Source organism: Lissotriton helveticus, chromosome 7 (assembly GCF_964261635.1).
Source record: "Lissotriton helveticus chromosome 7, aLisHel1.1, whole genome shotgun sequence".
NCBI classification, from domain to species: domain Eukaryota; kingdom Metazoa; phylum Chordata; class Amphibia; order Caudata; family Salamandridae; genus Lissotriton; species Lissotriton helveticus.
In genome coordinates this window covers 865,255,023-865,275,975 of record NC_136068.1, presented here as the reverse complement: position 1 = coordinate 865,275,975, position 20,953 = coordinate 865,255,023, and the positions used below count along the sequence as shown (strand labels likewise).

The window sequence follows — 20,953 nt, the reverse complement described above, 5'->3', positions numbered from 1 at the left end:
CACCCTGTGAATAGCCCGTGCGTAAGCAGCACTAGCCTCAGTCGCCTTCGGGGAGGCGACAATAAACCGTTGGTAGGAGACGGTTGAAGACTAACCCGTCCACTAGACGGTAAAAGTGGAGGAGCCGTAGGCTGATCCGAAAGCCACGCAACACTAGGTACCTGCACCAGGGACTGAAATGACCTCAGATCTGGGGATCCAGAGGAACGTCAACCTCTTGCAAAAGAGGAGGCGTAGGTGCTGGCACCGGCGTCGACTGATGCAGTGTGGGAGTCGCATCAATGTCTGAGGAGTCAGGAGGAACACCAGCCTCATGCAAAAGAGGAGGCGTGGATGTCGGCATCGGCGTCAACCGACGCTGGGTCGGAGTCATGTCGACGTTGATGACCTTCAGAGGGGACTTGGCCTGGGCGCTTCACAACATTGATCCCACTGCAATATGTGGGGAGGAAAGATGCCGACAGGGTGTCGAGCCCGGCGCCACCTCCTACATCAGCGCAGGAAGCAGGGCAATGCGATGACTGAAGGGGTGGGCTGGACAGATGGCTGGGAGGGCGTATCGGCTACGGAACCGGAGTCGATGCACACAGCCGGCAGCGAGGACGAATCCGCCGGCGAGGACCCGACGTGAGTGCCTTCCACCTCTGTGGGACCCGAAGGCAGACCAGGAAGAGAGGATGACCCAAAGTATGAATGGAGTGCTTTAGATTAAGCCTCCATTTGGGCGCGTGTCGCTCCAACTCTGGGAAAGGGAGGCTACGGAGGAGTCGACTGCCGGACGCGTGTGCTTGGCAAGGAGCGAGAGGAACGTGCGCCAGCATCACGCGTATGGGAGGAAGACCTCCCCTTGTGCTTACCCACCTCTGAACAGGGCCGTTTCTACCATTAGGCAAGACTAGGCCACTGCCTAGGGTGGCAAAAGGGGGAGGGCGGCAAAAACAGGAGTTTGGGAATCCCCTTAATTCATTGAATCAAGTGGCCTTCGACCTCAAAAGTGTATTAGTTAGTGCTTGCTAGAATTCATTCAACGTGACGTTCGGCACCAGAGGCAGGGGCTGTGTGCGCAGCAAATAGCCTGCTGCAATTTGCAAAATTCCCCGGGCTGAGTCACTTGCTGATGACTACCTCCACGCCTGACATCACCCGGCCGAGGTACCGTTGTGAATGCTGCAGAAGCTGGCCCCTACTTGGCTGTTTTCTGCTCCGCATGGGGGCGAGAGTCTGTTTTGAATATTCATAACTCCAAAGCAGAGAGGTGTCTGGCGTAGGTACACTGTCCACTGTCCGTGAATGCCACATCCCGACGGGTCTCTGCCCACCAAGTGAGTCCTGTGAGCCCCAGGCCATGGAGAGGGGCCCATGCAAGCCCGTCAGTATATGCAAGCCGGACGATGGAGGGCGGACACTCCCAGCAGCCAGATGTGGCACAGCGGAGCTACCTGTGAGGTACCTCTGTGATTGTATTCACTGCAGGTGGCAGAGGCGTCTCTGTGCCGGGCTCGACCACGTGCACTCCACAGAGAACATTTTGTCGGGCAGGAGAACTTCTCTGAATGTTGTTGCTGCTCGGGCGCTGGATTCAGGTGGCAGCATGGTCATGCAGGCTTTGGCCAGGGCGGAGCACTGGTGATGCATTAGCATTGTAATGCAGGTGGCAGAGGTGGCACCGCAGAGCAGCCTCATAGGTAGGCGTAACTTATGGGGACACAAAGTAGGAATACATTGCTGGACGTAACACTCACAGGTGAAGAGAGACTGCAATTGGGAGGTGTGGTAGAATACCACCGACATGCTGGCACGGCTCACTTGATTTCCTTCAGGTTTCACTCCAAGTGCTACAGAGGGGTTGGTAGTGCTGGCTGTAGCCCATATAGCAATGCCCCTAAGGCCAACTTTGGTGTCACTATTGGTAGATGGGCATTTCTGGAATGGCGGCACTGCAGAGCCGGCGGGCATCGCCCAGTGAAGAGTGATGGGAGAACGTAGCTGCTTCTGGATGGTAGTGCCAGCCTTGAAGCTCCATGGGCATTCCATAAAGGGCTGTAATTCCTTAATTGGAGGCAATGCTTAAAGTCCTGTATTGATTTTCGCTAAGCTGAACTGGGCAGTAAGCACTTTATTTAGGTGTTTATGTAGCACCGATTTCCTGCTTTCAGGCACTGTCTGAACACCTCGTGCAACTGTAAAATGCCTATAGATGGAAATGAATATCGGAATACAATTGATGCACCTGTTTGCTATTTTTTTAAAAATTATATTCCACCCTGCCATCAGTATTTATCAACCTTGGCATTTACGTAGCACGGTCAAGAAAATTATTTGCCTCTCGGCGCTTCAATAACCAGTATGGTCCTGTCATTCAAGCCAATTGTGCTACTTTTGGGGTACGCTAAGAGAAGTGATGGACTGTCCTGACCAAATTCTAATTTGTGATCTACATATGACACAAGGGATCCTGAGCCTGCCCGACTGACTCCGAGTTCTTCTTATGTCCCCCGTTTCAGTGCTTAATTTGAACAGGTGGTTTCCGGTGCGGCATTTATTGCAGGCAGTCATATAGTGTCGCTATTAGTGTGCTTTAGAGATAAGCACAACAACAGTTGTTTACTATTCAAATATACATTGAAAATTACTAATATCTTTCGCACGTGCTATTCTTATAAATTTGGGGGCCTGGAACAGTCCCGATTGTCACACTTATGGCAGAGTATTATTTGGTGGTTGTGATGGTATTACCATTTGGAGTGCTGGCAGAGGCAATGGGTGGTGTATGCTGCAGTGGGCTCCTAACGAGGGTCCTGGAATTTATATTTTTTACAAATTAAGCACTGCCCCATGTGGGCTATCTGGTTCGTCCATATTGGGTCCCTACCTCTCTACCTTCTAATCCGCTGCTCTCTTCCACAATCTCGGGGGGGGGGGGGGGGGACTGTGGGGGGGGTGATGCCAAAATATCATTCTTAACGATTTGACCCTGACGTGACGTGAGCGTTGTTTTGTGTAAACTGCTGGAGCCGGCACATCCCCTTGGGCTTTGAGGGGGTGGGGGCTGCGTCATGAAGCCCTTATTTTGCACTCCCCAGGCACAGGTGCTGCAAACAAAATGAAACCAAGACACGGTTCTCGTGGTACTTCCCGGGATATCCGAACAGAGCAAATGCTTGTTAAATTAATGAATTAATTGCGCAGGGTCTCAGGGACGACAAGATGTGAGCCCTGGCGGAAGGCTGGAGATTGTACAGTTAGAGCGGCCCAAAGTAACGATTGATTGGGTATATGACCACTACTCCCTGGGGCTTAAGGCTTCAGAGACCTGAAAACGGTGAGTACATTGTCTCATCAGAGGCCCCACCTCTTGCACAATGTACTCACACCCTGTTTGGGCTGCGAGTGGGTGGAATTATGGGTCCAGTGCAGTGTAGTTTGTCTCACGGAGCGCCCCGTAGCACCCCCTCTCCCTTTTCTACCAGACGGTACTTCCCTCCAGGTGTCCTCTGGTGCCCCTCATTGATGTTGCACCCTTTGACTACAAGCTAACAAAAATCCTGGTGTCTGCAGTGAGTGCACACCCAGATTCCTTTAGTCTTGCAGTGTGCCCGACTTCATTCCAGAGGTCCTATTAGTTTCCAATTCGTATGATAGAGCTACACGGATGCTGCACATGGTATGCTTTAGTCATGTAATGTGTACCTGTATTAGTGTGCAAGACGTCGCTGCGAACTGCTAACGTGAGGTGTACGTGACCTCTACTAGGACACCGACGCAGCGCCCTTTTACATTTCACACGTATTACTCTATATGCATTTCTTAAGACTTTGATGCCCACACAGCGTGCTTATGGGCCATTTCAGAGTGATGTTGGAAGAGAAAGAACGAAAGTGTATAGAGAGTGAGAAACTGCAGACAGTTAGCCTGGATGACAGGGAGGAGAGAGTGATGGTAGTGAGGAAGGGGGTGGCATTTTTCCATTCTTGCCTAGGGTGGCAAAACACCTAGAAACGGCCCTGCCTCTGAACGATGTCCGCGGGAACGACCTCAGGAATGGGCCCGATCCCGAGAGGGAGAGCGGCGACGCGAAGGTGCAGGACCGGACAGCCGTGCAGCCATCAATTTCATACGACGCTCCCTCAAGGACTTAGGTTTCATTTGTTGACAGGCGTCGCACTCTTTGGAGTCGAGGTGCACTCCTAGGCACCACATACAGATGGCGTGCGGGTCTGTGACAGACATATGATGCTCACAGGTCTCACATGCCTTAAAGCCTGAAGGCATTGCACACTGTTCCGTGACACCGGAGGTGTCGAGAAGGCCTGAAAAACAGGCCAAGGAATCGCTGATTTTCCAGGATCCGCGTTGGGACACGGAAAAGAAGAAAACTGCCAACAGCGCGCCGGGAGGGGCATATATGGCTCCACTGACGTCTTGTCCGTAGACGACGTCAGGGCAGAGCCTTGCGGCGCCACAGAGGTGCTGCTGCGGAAAGGTTTCCAGATTCAGTCTGATGCCTGGGGATATTCTAAGTTAAGGAATCTGCAGCTAGATGTCTCTATAAGATACAGAAATTAGCACTGAAAACATATTCATGTATTCATGGGCACGATTCAGGGGTCGGGGTTAAATGTTTTAAATGTGTTTGCAAAGTTTGGAGAGGTCGGACTATCTAGCCCTTCCTAAAGCCTGATGAAGTTCAAATAAATTTCCCGTAGCCTGTTGTCCTGTCTGTGAATGGTGGACCATCAGCCTACAGAGAATGGTTACCATTTTTTCCTGTTCAAATACATGGCTCCCCAGTATTATGAGTAGATTTGGAGAAATACTGAAGATCTATCCAGTGGCAGCGGCCCAGCTCATGGGTGGCGGGGTGAAATGTGAAACTTTTTGTAAAAAAAACTAAACACTTACCTTGCCATTGAGACCAGCATTTCTGCTCCTGCTCTCATCCATCGAACTCCAGGAACATGAAGCACAGCCAGGCTCCCCTGACGAATCACAATGCTGCAATACAGCATTGTGATTGGTAAGCAGCCAGGCTCTTCTGACTAATCGCAACACTGCAATGCAGCATTGTGATTGGTCTGAGCATCGTGGGTCGACGCTCAGCCAGGGAATGGGGGCCTGGACATGTTCTCAACGCAGGCTGTGATGCAGCCTGCTTGGAGAACAAGAAAGTGCGCATGACTGTTTGGAGTGTCCTGATTGAAGAGTCCTGATTGAAGGTCCCAGAGGGTCAGCCAAACAGTCATGTGCACTTAGGAGTGGGCATATCATTTTCCTTTATTTGCACTGCTTAAAATCAGTGGGGGTGATGCTCAAGAGCCATAGTGGAGGTTTTGCTACTGCATCTATCTGTTTCTTTACCCTCAAAATTTCTGACGTAAGGAGCGAGACTTCAGGTGGACAATGAATGCTACTGGCTAACTTTGCAGTGGAGAAAGAAAAAATAAGTGATGGCAGGGCTGCTGGAGACCTGCTGTTGGAGGCCTGCAGGGGACGTGCTCACTGTAATGCAAATGAACCACTTGGAAATGTGAACCAACTGAAATACTGCATGTGCCAAAGTGATTTGTGTTTTTTGGTGACTATGCCAATGTGCTCTAAATCAATAACATCAAGACTTTTGGTAAAGAAACAATAGGGTGGAATATGCAACATATTAAAAAGGTATCACAGAGAAGTAATTTACCCCCTTTGCTGCTTCTGTCGGCAAATGGCCGTCGCGAGTACTACCTCTATAGTGCGCGCACGTCCGTTGGCTGACCCGGCCCCGCCCACTTAATTAAACCGCGGAATTTGCGCCACGGTTAAGCAGCTAACACACATTAGTATCATTAATGAACATTAGAAATAGATTAACTGGTTTACTTACAGTGTTGAGAGTTGAGTCATGTTGCTGAAAGTGTGATTGGCCAGTATGCTGATGCTGTTATTGCTCAGGTCACTAAAATAATAAGTACAAATATATGTAATTAATTATTTTATGAACAAGGACAGAAATATTATACAGTGTACAAAATGTAATGGGTTCTCTAAAGTGGCAGAGTTTTATGCCAAGAGTTGACTAAGGAGAATCTCATTAAAATATCTATGATTTTGGCATAAAAGCTTTGTGACGCTTTCCAGTGTCTTCTTTGAAATTCTAACACTTCCCAGAAGGGAGAGATTTTTAACATTCCAGGCAGCTGGGTGCTGTCACTACACAGTAGTCTTAACAGGAACATATTTGTGCATCTAACTGGTAATTAGGGGTACAGATATGTTTTTTCAATGTTGAATTCAAACATTCCAATTCACAGATTCAATATATGTTGAATTTTATGATTGTAAACTGAATTTAAGTATAGTAAAATATGCTATTATAGTACATTTCCAACGCTAAAGCAGATTAGGGGGCATTTTTGAGTACACTACACTGCGGAAGTAGATGAACAGCAAAAAACACTCTGGGCCTCATTTTCAATATTTTGGCGCATGGCAGATCAGGAAGCCTTCCTGCTGCACAGCCGTGTGTCAAAATAAAAGGGCAGGAATGTGCCATATCTAAAAGATACAGCACATTCCGATCATTCTCCCCTGTCAGTGCACAAACAGCAGTTGTGTGCCAACGCAGACACCCTTGCATCATGTTGCAAGGGTGCCTGCACTGCGAATATAATTATTTTTGAGCAGGAAGGGCCACCTTCCCGCACAAAAACAATAATTTAAGGCATTTTCCTCTTTCTATATGCATAGAAAAAGAAAAAAACGAAGAGAAATAAAAGTTTTTCTTCTCGTAGCACCTCCTTATGCCTCCCCTGGGAGGCGTAGGATTCTGACGTATTGCCAAGTTTATAAAATGTTGTAAATCTGGGAATGCATAAAGTTCCATGGATGCTGCATGGGAACACCCACAGCAACACCTTTCATGCAGGGTCATGCGTGAAAGGGAAACATATTTACAAGGTCATGAAAAGGCATGCATGGTGACTTTACATGGCTTTGTAAATATGGGGTAGCCCATTGAGATGTCAGTGCATCAATAAAAGTGACGCACCGGCAGCGCAATGGGCTTGTAAATAAACACCTCTGTAGCTAATAACGTAACACTTGCAGGTAGATACACACCTTTGAAACATACACAAGTTTAGTTTGGTGCAAAGGAAGAAATGAAAAATTGCCTTTTGAGGTTGGACTAAGAAAGGAAACCATATTTCATGGTATGTAGAGTGAATGGATTTCTCCACAGGGAAAGATACTTTTAATGTGGAGAAAATAAAGGGTCTATTCTGCTTGGTTCACAAATGCATATTTTTCAACTAGGTCAACATTCACCCAAGCAAATCATGAGCTTTCCAGAACGATTAAAAATGACCACCGTCATAGGTTTTGGGGAGTACTGCTGGGACTATTTGTAAATCCAAGAAAAGTTGAATATGTACTCCAAACATCTAGGAGAGTAGATTTCTGACTTCTGAAACAATTGGTGATCAGGCTGATACTTTGAGAGTGGATATACACTTTACTCTATAACTACTCAGTGCTAAAAGAAACAAATGACAGATAATATAATAAAAAAGTAATACAAATTAATTCTCAAACTCCCAAGTATTTTCAGAAAGTTAGAAAAGTGAACGTTTTGTGCACCGATGAAAGTAGTTGTGCTCAGAGATTCTCATTGAAGGAGCATTTGTTCATTGTTGAAGAAATCACATGTTGTATACATTCAAATCCATTTTACTGCAAAGAAAACGCAATCACAAAAATAAAAAATACATAAATTTTAACTACTAGGGTGACATGTGGCAATACTTCATGTCCCTTTGCGAAGTTTCTTTATCAACCGCCTTCTTCACCAATACACACTCAAGGAAGCTTGTTTCCGTATGATCAAATCCACTGGAGTTTTTTGGTTTAAAACTCTTTGGGTCATATGTATCAAGCCAAATTGACTTCGCAAACGCCGAAATTCGCAGAATTTCGGCGTTTGCGAATGCAATTTGGACTAATGGTATGCATCAAAGAAATCTGCTTGGAAAATAAGGAATCGCAAAATATGTGATTCCTTATCTTGCGATTGCATTTAAGGAATCACAAATTTTGCGATTCCTTAAATGCAATGTAAGAAGCTATAAAAAATAGCTAATTGGCCTTAAGGAATCGCAAATTACCACCAACTTCTAGTTGGTGGTAAGTTGCAAATTCCTTTCAAAATGCATATTTTTTCATTTTTCAATGTGCAATGTGACGCACATACATGCCCTTAGGGCATGTATGTGCGCCACATGTGCACCCATGCAGATTTCAGGACTGCAACAGGGTGTCCTTTGGACACCCCTGCACCCTTGAAAATAATCTCAATTTGCGATTAGCAAATTGCGAATCGCACATTTCCCCTTCATTCCTATGGGCCTCCTGGCCCATAGAAATGAATGGGAAATTATTCCTTAATTGCGATTAGCAATTTGCTAATCGCAATTAAGGAAATTTAAGAAATCGCTAAAAAGAAGCTAATTTCTACATACATACCATTTTGCGATTTCTAAATAGCGATTCCTTAAAAATCGCTATTTAGGAATCGCAAAACGGAATGTTGATACATATGGCCCTTTATTTTTTAATTGATATTATGGTCCTGCTTTTTTCCTAATTCTTATAATTTCATCATCTATTATAGCTGGTACGGAGACTAATTGAGGTAAATGCTTACTGCTAATATCTACTGTGACTGCAGGTACTGGGTTCGAATTCTTCCAACATCAACTGCGCATTCCATCTTTCTAGGTTCAAATTGATTAGCATTAACCTGGTTAATACCTTAAAAAAACTGTGACAAAGGCAAAGACAGACTCCGTTTTCACATTGTGTTCATGGAACATCAGTGGCCTCCAGCACAAATTAACCAATCTAGAGACACATTCCTTCATATACGGGCATGCACTAATTGCCCTGCAAGAAACATGGGCCACCCAAAGCTCACCAGTCACAGGGTTTATTGAATTATGGAAGCCAGGAATCAGAATCTGCCGCTATGGCCACCCAAAAGGGGGACTGTAAATCTATGTTTCAAATACCCTAAAAGGCCCGATTGTTCCGCTAAACTTTGAGGAAGACTGGCTACTTGGGGTTAAAATCAAATCATGCTCCAAGCAACGCTCACTCCTTCTCCTCAATGTGTATATCAACCCAAGCACGCGGACAAAAAAAGGACATCTGGCACGCTTATCCACAATCATGAGCGATTTGGCCGCTGACCACCCCGATTCGGACTGCATAGCAACGGGGGACTTCAACACAAATCTCTTCCAGGGCAAACCTACAGACCTTGACGGACTTTCTCTATTTACTCAACTGGAGGTGCCAGACCAATCTAAGCCTCCAAATCAAGCCCATTGTGCCCTGGGTGAGCTCCTCGTGTTACAACTCTACAGCGCTGGATACCTGGTAATGAACGGAAGGACACCGGACGACACCCCCCCAAATTGGACCTGGACAAACGGGCACAAGAAAACCTTTCTGGACTTCTCTATTTGCAACTCAGACCTGTTCCATCATCTGGTTAGCCTTCGCATCCAACCACGACGGGAAAGTGATCACCGTCCACAGGTCATCACTCTTAACATAAAGCCGGAGTACCATTCGTCTGCCTTAAGTACTTGTACTGGGATCCACACCGAGAATCTGAGGCGCTTAAAATGGAGCGATGAGATAAGCCCTAACATCATGAAGACAAGTTTGGCTCTCATCAATGGGGTCACAAATCAGACGGCTTCCCCGATTGCCGTATGGACGACTCTCTGCGTACAACTGGTCATGCTTTTTCCTGTTAAACAGCACCAACACAATGCCAGCACAATCCGGCAGTTCTCACTCTCAACCCAGTCGAGGGCGCTGAAGAAAGCCAGGAACAACGCCTTGCGGGCACTTACAAAATCCCCAGGAAATAATGATCTCAGTCATGTGTACAAATTAGCGCAAAAATCATTCAGGATGGCCTCACAAAAAGACAAACGTCTATATCAAAACCAGCTATGGGCCAAGCTCCTTTGGGAAAGCAAAAACCGCAATGCGAGAACATTTTGGCCCTTGATCAACCGCTCCAACTCGGGGGCATCAAAAGGTGGGTCGGCAAACATACAGGAATCAGACTGGGCCGCCTTCCTGACCGACCCCTTTAGGTCCCCAGAAAGCACAGTGACAACAGGAAGCAGCCCCTCTAAAGCGGTAGAAGCACCCCAAAGCATCTGCAGGCGCAAGAACACAAACTGTGAAGGCTATTGTACAGATGACATCAAGATCAACGAAGAAATGGTCGTCAACGCTGTGTCAAAAGCAAGATCGGACGGGGCCCCGGGACCAAACGGTTTGCCTCAGAGACTGTTCAAATCCAACAAAGCTCTTTGGTCGGGGCACTTAACCACCTTGTTTAACTTTGTGCTTAGGACTTCAACTGTTCCAGATTCCTGGCGTGGGGCTATAATTCACCCAATCCATAAATCAGGCTCCAGTGCCACTCCAAGCAACTATAGACTAATTACCCTCCTTGACATTGAGGCAAAGCATTATGCAGGCATTCTTCTGAAGGGGCTGAAGGGATGGGCAGAACAGCGTGATTTGTTACCAATGAACCAAACAGGCTTTACTGCCAATTCAGGGACCCAGACTAACTTGCTTACATTGTCTATAATCATCGACAAAACGCTTTTATCATCAAGATCTGTGCACTGTTGTTTTGTTGATTTTAAAGCAGCGTTTGACCGGGTCCCAAAGGCAGCTCTATGGGGTAAACTGAAAAAATGGGGGATCACTGAAAAACTTCTGGATGCGATAATCCAACTTCACTCACACACCTGGGTTCAGGTGAAGCTGGGGTCCGGCACGCACCTCTCACGGAAAATCATGACAACCAGAGGAGTCAAACAGGGGTGCGTGCTGGCCCCCCTCCTTTTTAACCTGTTCAATGCAGACCTGCCGGTCACACTTGATGAAATAAACAGTCACCCCCCTAAGGTTGGAGGCGTAGCAATAAGAAATCTTCTTTACGCCGACGATCTGGTTCTTTTTAGCCTTACTCTGGTCGGGCTTCAAATGCTTTTGGACAGGCTACACAGTTACACAATTAAGAACCAACTTGAGGTATACTTAAAGAAAACCCAAGTTGTGTCCTTTGGAAGGAAACGCAATGGTGGCGGTGTGTGGTCATATAACAATAATAATCTAACAACAGGACGCTCATATAAATACTTAGGGGTCCACTTTGATTCCAGGGGTAACTTCTTCAAACAGCGTGACGAAATTGCAGTAAAAGCCACGATCCTACAGGTCACTTTATCTAAGCTTGCTAAAGAGCTGTCCGGTCCAACCCTCTCATTCCTACTGGAAATTTTGAGAGCAAAAATCGGACCCACCCTTACGTATGGTAATGAAATATTTAGGGGTAAGCTAAACACAACTCTGAACCAACTTGTGACCAAGATTTACAAAAAAGTGCTACATTTGCCCAAATCTGCCTCTGCTGCCCAGATCAGGCTAGAACTGAGCTTATTAAATCATGAGGCTTTCAACACCGGCACATATCTAAACTTTTGTCACAAACTTAGAAAAGCAGCTATAGGTACTTTAGAGTCTCTAGTTTGGTTGGAGATCAGTCAGAAGAACCCTGGGGGCTCGTATGGCCGCCTTTTTACAGACTCTATCCGCGAAATGGCGGCGGGTGATCTATGGACCCTCAATCCCAGCATGACAGCATTTAAAACATGTATCAAAAAGAGCGTCAGAATGTGCTCACTCATTATGGACAAAGCGCTACTCCTCAGACGCAGTCATGCATGGTCAGTCATGAACTCTTATGGGCGCATATCTACGGCTACTTACCTCTCCTGTACTTATTCATTGCATTTAAAGCTGAGTTTTCTGGCCATTAGATTGGGGGTTTGGCGTTTTTTAAAAGATCTGCCTATATGGCAGCGTACCACGGAAGATCTAAATTGCAGAGGGTGCGGCATGACAACTGAAACGCTAGAGCATGTGGTTTGCTTATGCCCCGCACTTACGTCCCAACGTAGACGTAAACTCAGAGCAGAGTGGAACAGGTTGGGTGTTCGGACCTGTAGACAGGCAATTATCACCTCTCTGTGCCCAGAAAACATAGCTCTGAATATCGCCATTACAACATATATTCGGGATGCTTATCGCATCTTTACAGCAAAGGCGTAAGGAGCAGCAATCCCCCGCGCTGCCCCGTCCAGTGACCCAACCCAAGCTGCATTTTAGCCTTTATTTTTAAGTTAAAAAAAAAAAAAAGTAAATAATAAAATTATGAGTCTTAGTTGTTAAACGCCTGCACATCAATTCCCCCTGCTCTTTTGCTAAGTGTTATCGCTGTCTAATACTAAATTGTTTTAATTTTTAAGGTGTAGTATAAATCGAGTAACAGGTGTCGATAGATTTTTACTGTTCAACTGTGAAAAAATATGTTTTGAAGTTTTTTTAATTACAATGTACCGATTTGTGGATTCAATTTGTAATGCTTTTAAGGATATTTTTCTTTTATCCAAATAAAGATTTTTATAACACCTGGTTAATATTGACGCATTGCTAAAGGGGCTTAGGGCAAGTATTTATAATTTATTTAAAAATTCTATTGCTTTTCTAGTAAAGGGAGACATTGATTACATTCAGTCTGGCAATGCCATCTGCCTAACAAGCCTGATTAGTTTGAAATCCATAGTGTAAGGCATGGGAGAAATGGTGTGATAGGAATAACCCAATCTTATGTAGAGAGTATGTTATTCAACAAACATGCATGCTCAAAGCAAGTGAAGATTGCATGCTTTCCACATTTACAATACAAATTCAACCTGATGTACTCAGTTCGTCAACAAAAAACATCCCTAACAAATAAGCTAATTATTAGCGAGATCATTTTTCACTTTTTTTTTCTTTCTGAGTTTTATATAGTGCGAATTTATCCCGAAGGTATCAGAGCGGTTTACATGAGCACCAGTTGTGTTACAGATGGACACATTCATTTTATTAGGCAAGGGGAGATTAAGTGATTTGCCTAGAATCACAGAATATCGAGCTTCCCTGCTGAGACTTAAACTCGGTTCCCCAGATTCAAGGTTGACCGCTCTAGCAAAAGATGAAACCTCATATTGGCAGTCATTAACATATTTGTTTGGCCAATCAGCTTACTAATGATTAGCATCTATTTTGCAAAGGCAATCCCAATAGCCATATCGGCCTGAATACTAGATTTAGGTAGCAATGTTAAAGAATTTGTGTTGTGGTAACACATTGTTTTAGATGCGGTGGTAGTGAGCCCTAATGATGTACTCGTCTCATGTATCCTGATATCAACCCAGGAACCTACCATCCATTGACTTGAATTTGCTAAGTTGCTCCTAAACCCATTCATATTTGATGTACATTATTGACTTCAAAACGCACATTTTTGTAACCTTAGTGAGCTTCTGTTAGTAGCAATTGGACTCCTGAGGCTTTCTTTTGGCACCAGAACCCAACTAAATATTCCAGGGCGTCTGTCTACCAAGGTTCGTGGAGGGAAATAGAATTGAAAACACCTTTCTGAGTTGTTGCCTGGACTGCATCTGTACAGAGAAGTACAAAGCACTTGGGTCATTTAATTTACGAACACAGAAAAAAAATATCTTACATGAGTGTTAGGTGCTTGAAGCCAGAGAGTTCCTTCGGCACAGCTGTGAGGTGGTTTCCTTCCAAGTATCTGAAAAACAGAGAGTTTGACAGTAAGAAAACAGGAATTGTGAGAAGTGCAGTCTTAAAACATTAGACAAACATGGACAGAAAGAAAACAATAGGTACAATGCATAAGGCTGGTTTAACAATGTCCGCAGTGTACCTCATTAGGTAACTATGCACAAAGTCTTCCAAGGTGTAATTTGCAGTGCCAAAAACAAGGAAAATGCAATTATATCTTGCGTATCGGTCATTGAGACACAGAGTTCTTTTTTGTTTCAACTTATTCAGCGAAGGGAGTCACCCCACAGTAAGTAACTACCAGTAGCGGCCCGTGATGGGAGTGTTGCTGGGCTTTGTGTTCTGGAATCTCGTTCTAAACTTGCTTAGGTCACAAAGAAATTTATTTGGAAAATGTTGTGATAGTGCAAGTCCAGTTACCTGAACATTTAGCTTTAGTTATAACACATGGGACTATAGTCAAACGTCATACACAGTTGCTTGTCAATTTAAATATTAATTTCAATCAGCCAGATTATATTTGATCAATCAAGATTAAAGATCCATATCCTCTTTGCAATTTAAAGTTTAACCTCAAAGTTCCTACTCATATGAAGGGATATAGGTTAGAAGTAATCTGTTGAGACACGCCATTACATCAGACCTTTTCACCTATTGAATTCCCTAGGTCAGATTACCCTTTTCAAGTCCCCTTAAACATGCTTCTATATTAAACACAGTCCAATTTCCACCAGCAACTATTTGCAGCTGGAGCAAGGTTCCAGTTTATTCTCTTACGTCCTTTATGGTTGAGAATAGGCCGTCAGCAACAAATTATCATTCTGTGCTAATTAAGGATGGTTATGATGGCCAGTGAAATTGCTCCAATAGTCAATAAACCCAGCATAATGTCTTGTCAATTGGCGACTTGGTTCATCGAGGAGGTTTTTGAGTTCAAGCGATACATATGTGAATTGGAGCTTCTTTGGGAACAACGCTAAGATTCTATCATGAAATTAAAGTAGCAAAAAGCAAACTATGTCAACAAGAAAGCAAATCGGAAAACTAAACCAGTCTTCTATCCTAACAGGGTTTTATGGTGATTACAGAACTTTGCAATCCCCCAAAGCATGTAGGTTTAACAATAATAAAAAGATTTTAACAATGCAAGCACACAAGGCCGTGTTATGCGCCATTGAAGCTTCCACCAGACATTATTTCAACCTGCACCACAGACTTTTTTACTGAGTTTGTCCTATGGTCTCAAAAGAATTAAAAAGTGAAAAGAAGTAAATTGATATGATCCTTGTATGACCCTTTCCCTTGAAGCAGCACTAAATATATTGCAGCCTAAATTTGTGTTTGCCAAGGGCCTCTTTATCTTCTGGCCTTGCATCTTAAAGTTTCAAACCAGCTTGTGTGACACCCTTGATTAAAAAAAAAAATCCACTGGCTGTACATACTCTGTCCCACCCTTGCCCATCTCACAGCTGCCTTATTTGGCACATCTGTTAAAGAAGGCAAATTTTAACCAGCTATGCACTTTTATTCAACAAAATGCTCTCTTACGTCTAGTTGATTTACGCAGATGTGTGGTTAATCACATCTCTTCCACTCTGATCCTTTTGGACCTTTCAGCAGCTTTTGACACAAGGTGGCATACAACAGTATTAAGTGGGATGTTGGATCTGGGAGTTAAGATATTCTCTGTTATAATGGTTAGAAACTACTTATCTGACAGACCTTTTCAGATTATACTTCCACCCCTTCATCTTCAGCCTGACCATGTCATTTTGGCCTTCCTCAAGAGTCAATTGCTTAATGCATTCGTATCATCTTGTATGATCTGCTGCAACACTATCTACCTTGACTTTCTGGACTTTTTTGTTTACAAACTGCAGCTAATCAAGAACTTTTGAGGCCAGAGTGGCTTTGGGCCTACGTCCAAAAAGTCATGCTACCTCAGCTTTGCTTTGTTTACATGATTGGCCTGTAAGAAAACACATACTTTTCAAGTCTGTGTTCTTAATTAACTAGGTAATATTTGACCTCCACTGTTCTTCGCTAACTAAGCGCTTTCAATGGTATCATCCAACTAGAGATCTCTACTTTAAGGACAAACATTTACTCGTGATTCCCAATATTAATTGAAAGACAACAGGGGGACAGGTCTTATCAGGGCTGCAGCCATGTGTTGGAAGCAGCTACAGTTTAACTTACACAATGATGAAATTCAGCAAATCGTTAAAAACAGGGTTATTCTCTTAACTGATTTTTGCAGCAAGTGACTTTTTGTAGCAGCTGTCTTTTTATTTTATTTTTTTTGTGTGTTTCTAGAGCCAAGATACCCCTAGTGGGTGAATGCGTGACTCTAAAGAAACCTAAACAATAAAAATAAGATAAATAATTTCCTGATCAAAATATTAAAATATAACACATTCACTTGCAGATTAAAACTCAAAAGTCATTTTAACCCCCAGTGCACGCAGAATTTACAGGACTGATTCCTACATTCATTGTATGACACAAGCAATTATACAAACATGTGTGGACTTAGTCACCTAGGTAGGATGGGTAATATTTTTTAATACGAGCAATGGATTCTTTATGAGACAAAAGTTCCATTAGCCCTGCATCTTTCTAGATGGTATTACACACCACCATAAACATATATGATCAGTCCTTCCAATTGTTTTAGATCATGTAAATCGTTCTCCTCACTTAAGCATCTCTACTCATTCCGAAGTGCATTGTTTACCAAGAGAGGAGGTTTAGAGGCAGACTTCTGGTGGGACATGTGGAGTGACTCTCCGTCAATCACAGTGGATGCTGAACGGAATGTTCACAATTATTGATCCCGATGAAAAATAGACAAATCACCACTTCATTGCATCTTTCAATTAGAGAGAACATCTGCTGACCATGCTCTAGTTTAGTGCATAGCCCTAGTAAAACCTATAAACCTTTGTTCATAAACATTGAACCCAAAGACAGAAGTTGTGACCGGAAGTTTAAAATATAATATCGGTGATGAACCACAGTGATACAACCAATAAAATACCTTTGGCTATCCCAAGCATGAGTAATAGTGAACACAAACAGACCAAATCAGTATTTTAAAAGAGAGGGTTGTACTCAGACTAACATCTCTTACTTTGTCACTATGAGTTGGCGAAGAACTCATGAGGGTAGTCCTTACATTGACAGTCTCATTCATGCCACTACTGGACATCTTTAGGTACCAACTCAAATCTGAGCAGCTGATACGTACAGACACATGAGGCCTTAAAAGAAGATTTTTAAACGGTACGATATTTAATTGGCAGAAAAACATCAATAACTATTGGTGGTAGTCACCCAGCTGTTGAGTAAAGATGAATTCACTAGGCACTATCTGGCTCCGACATTAAAAGGATTTTATGCGTTTTACATAAAAAGCAAATATGAAAAAATGGTTCTGAGGAACGTATTCTGTCAAACCATTTTTGACAAAAAAAAATTCAGAATGGTTTTTGCTGGGTTGAAGAAAACCAACCTAGTGAATACCATTCTTGAAGAAACATTGGTTTCCTCATGTTTGTTTTTCTCTTCATCTCTTTTAAAGAGGGGCTCCCAACTTTAACACTCAATTTTTGGAAGGGGAGTCTCTCCTTGCATTCGCTTCCCCTCCCCAGCTTCAGTTTCTTTTCCCCATTTGCATGTACTTACTGCTGCCCTCTCCTGCCTCCCCCCTTTTTTTTTAATTTAAAACAGACGTATCTTTTTTTTCATAAAAATATATTTTTTCTTGAAAAAGGTATTCCGTCAATCTGACTCTTCTCTTTAATGGAATTCCGTCAGCCAGATTTCATCGAGCTGAGTTTCTTCATTATGGCAATCCGTCAAGATAATTTCCATTAACTTAATGTTACTCTGTAAATTAAGACCCTTAAGGACACCGCAGTCTCTGTGATTTGACAGTGAGTTGACTTTATGTTACCACTGTGGATGAGTGCCATGGGAGAAAGAAGATAAAGAGACTTCAATTATAACGAGATGCAGAAATTCAGATCCAGTGGGAAAAAAGAGTTGGCCAGGTAGACAATGTTATCCAGTGGTATGTACACTTCTGCCGTCTTTCTGAAGCATGGTGCAATACCTCATTACTCACTCCACCCGGCCCTTGCAACTGTGGATCTGCTTCACTATAAAGGACTATTTCCTTTTCACATTATACTAATACAGCCTTCCCTCTCGAGATACATCTGATCTTGACAAGCGGGCCATCTCGGTTAAGCCCCGAGTTGAGTGCTTTCCCACATGGTCCTTTCAGCATGAAATTATTAGCATATGTATCAGGCTAACTGTCATAACCTTTATACTCTCCAGCCCTCACAATAACCTCAAAACAAGATGTTCTTTTTTGGTCCACACTTTTCATTTCACTGTCATTTCTCTTAGAGAATTCATGTGCAAATGAAAGCGATAAAAAAGCCATTGAAAGTTTGTGATTCGTAATGTGTTACAGGATCCTGCTGAGGAGTTCAACTATGCATAGCAGAAAGAAAATATGCTGAATCTATATGCCTAAACGCATACCATCTAATGCCAGTTTAGCCAAAAAAATTAGTACTTTGCTCTATTGATCTAGAAGGCAATAGAGCAACAAAGAAAAGTTTTTCAGTAGTGCATACCACAGGTTCCACCTAAAGATAGTGCTCCTGCTGGTGTGAGCACACACTTCAAGCATGAAGCCCACTTATTTGGGAGTCTTCAATGGTAGTTCAAGTTGAAAGTTATGGCCGCAAGAGACAGGGATCTATTTCTAATTTCAGATTTTTTTAAACGGGGTGCATGCCTCTTTGCCTTAGAAATAACAGGGTCCTCTGCTAAACAGTTCTGCTAATTGAACAACGTATATAAAGTCTGGGCATACTTTCACTTACAGGTGCTCATGAGCAGTAGTAGATGGGAAAATGAATGTTTTAGAGACTGGATTTAGAAAACCTGCTTCATTTGGAGCCTCCATTTTTGCCAACAAACATTATTGTCATGGACCTGCGTCCACGTCTTCGTTTAGACCAGATTAACTAAAGCTTTCTTTTGTGCTCGGATTTTTGTACTTTAAAATATTGGTTTCATCTAGAAAAATGAATAAAATTACCATTCTTCCAAGTTAGACACAGTGTCTGTTAGATGATAGTGATAATGATGCATCCTTGAACTCCTTGGCACTAGTGGCATATTGAAGACACTACAGTATAGCTAGGCGACACACCTGCCTTTAGGCCTCACCCTCTAGATGTAGACAAGAACCCGTCTGGATGCAAACTGGGATGAACACAAGTCACCAGTGCTCCTTTCCGATGGGACACAAGATCAAGAGAAGGAAGAAAATGAAATTAATGCTCTGTAACAGGGGAGAGGGAGGAAGGCTTACCCCGGGAGAATGGTGGAGTCCGTGCCCCGCTGACCCTGCTCCCCCTCCTTCATTCCAGACTGACCCGTGGAGGAACGATCCGTTCGACAGAGACGTGCACGACGAAAACAGCGGCCCCTTTAACTGGGCGTTTGCTTCCGAGGAGGAGGAACCGCCCCCTGAGGACGTCAGCCCTGCCGGAATGGTCAAATGCCAGGAAGTGTTGTATGGAGGGCGTGTTTTCACCCCGGAGGAGCGGAAGGAGGAAGAAGTGACGGTATCGAGCGGAGAGAAGGACGGAGACAAAGAGGAAAAGGCCCCGAAGGAACATCGAGGAGGCGAAGTGGAGTCGGAGAAAGAAGGAGAGCCAGGAGGCCAACGACCCCGTGATCCGCCGTGCCACACTCCCGAGGGAGGAGTGTGGCTGTCACAGGTACAGCGGCGTTGGGCAGCCTGGGTGGGGAGCCGGAGCGCTCACGTGTAACTAGTGTAAAAAGCCCTTGTTTGTTTCCTCCCCGTTGTATCACCGTTCCCTCCTCCACACCCCGCTTCCATCCCTGTACCTCACCTCCTACCCCAACCCCTCGCTCACCGTGCACTGAGTTGAAAGAGCACTGTACACTAGGGGATGTCCTCACTACCCCGGTCCCTAAAAGGTGCATAACTTGGAAAGAGCATACATTAACGGCATCCCTCTTTCTGGTCTCCTCCATGTGACGGAGCTGGTCTAAGTCCCGCAACGCAAGAGCAACAACAGACGGAGGAAAGACATCAGCCACGGATCCCTGCGCCTTCTCTCGAGACCGCTTGACCCAGAGGAGGAGAAAGACATTTGTGTTCAAAAGCTCTTTAAAAATAAAACCTTCTTTGCCTGCAACACCTGGTGTCACGGTCGTCCCTTCACCCACGCCCACATGCTCCCTGTGTGTATCTCAGCTCAAAACAAGGCAGCCGTCTTACTGAGTTAGTAACCAGGGACAACAAGTGGAGAGCCTTCATCGCTCCGGTGCTCATCTTCAGGGAAGGCCAATGGGCCAGTAAGCCATGAAATGAGCCAAAGCTCTGAAGAAATGTTATAGAAGAATTTTTGTTTTCAGTGTTCACAGGCTTATCTACATGTGCTCCTTTGTGCATAGTTTCTGGGGTAAAGAAACTACTCCACCAGAATGTGAAATTGTAGTGACACACATCAGCTGCAACCAGGTTTAAACCTCTATCAAAGATTATTTCACTCTCTAAGAGGGCGGCATTATTTACTAAGCAACAGGATTAGCTGATTATATATACACCACTTTGCTTATTAAACAGTTTACTAGTTAGCAGCATCCTAGTCCTGGCTGATCATATTTGTGTTGTCATACTTCCCCCATCACTCTTTCTGTTCTACTTTATCATCCCTCGCTACCAGAAGTGCACGCCAGGGATCCGAACATTTAATGCAGCCTGACAAAGTAAAACCTGACAAAACATTTGGCATACATAATAGGTATAGGTTCTGGAATCGTGCATGTACTGTTGAATATGGACGCAAGCTACTACAGTCAGGGGTCAAGCTGCTTTGGAATTTAAGCAAATATAACCAGCATATTGTTCCAGTTACTCAACATAAATACTACAAATGTTTCTGTGAAGGCCAAAATTAGATCCATACAGCATTCATCTTGTGGACTATTTCCAAAAATAGTTTGTGGTATTATGACTCTTTAAAAGCAGAATGGTCTGGCATGTAGAAGTCTCAACAAATGAAAACAACAGTGCACCTCGCGAGTAGTGAACAAAGAGCACTCCAGCATTAGAAATAAACATAGACAGAGTTTGTTACATAGGAAAGAGGGTACCGATAACTAAAAGAAAATACTCAAC

General features: G+C 44.0%; 1 protein-coding gene across 4 annotated transcripts in view; it reads right to left on the bottom strand.

The window, feature by feature from the left end:
- The window catches only part of SLIT3 (slit guidance ligand 3), a 1,039,834-nt gene that overhangs the window by 117,911 nt on the left and 900,970 nt on the right, over nt 1–20,953 (bottom strand). For all 4 annotated transcript variants that reach the window (XM_078653381.1, XM_078653382.1, XM_078653384.1 and 1 more), the window contains 2 exons: nt 13,652–13,720; nt 5,867–5,938 (listed from right to left, as the gene is read on the bottom strand). In XM_078653381.1, coding sequence (XP_078509507.1) covers nt 5,867–5,938; nt 13,652–13,720 — 141 coding nt within the window. The remainder of the gene's footprint in view (nt 1–5,866; nt 5,939–13,651; nt 13,721–20,953) is intronic.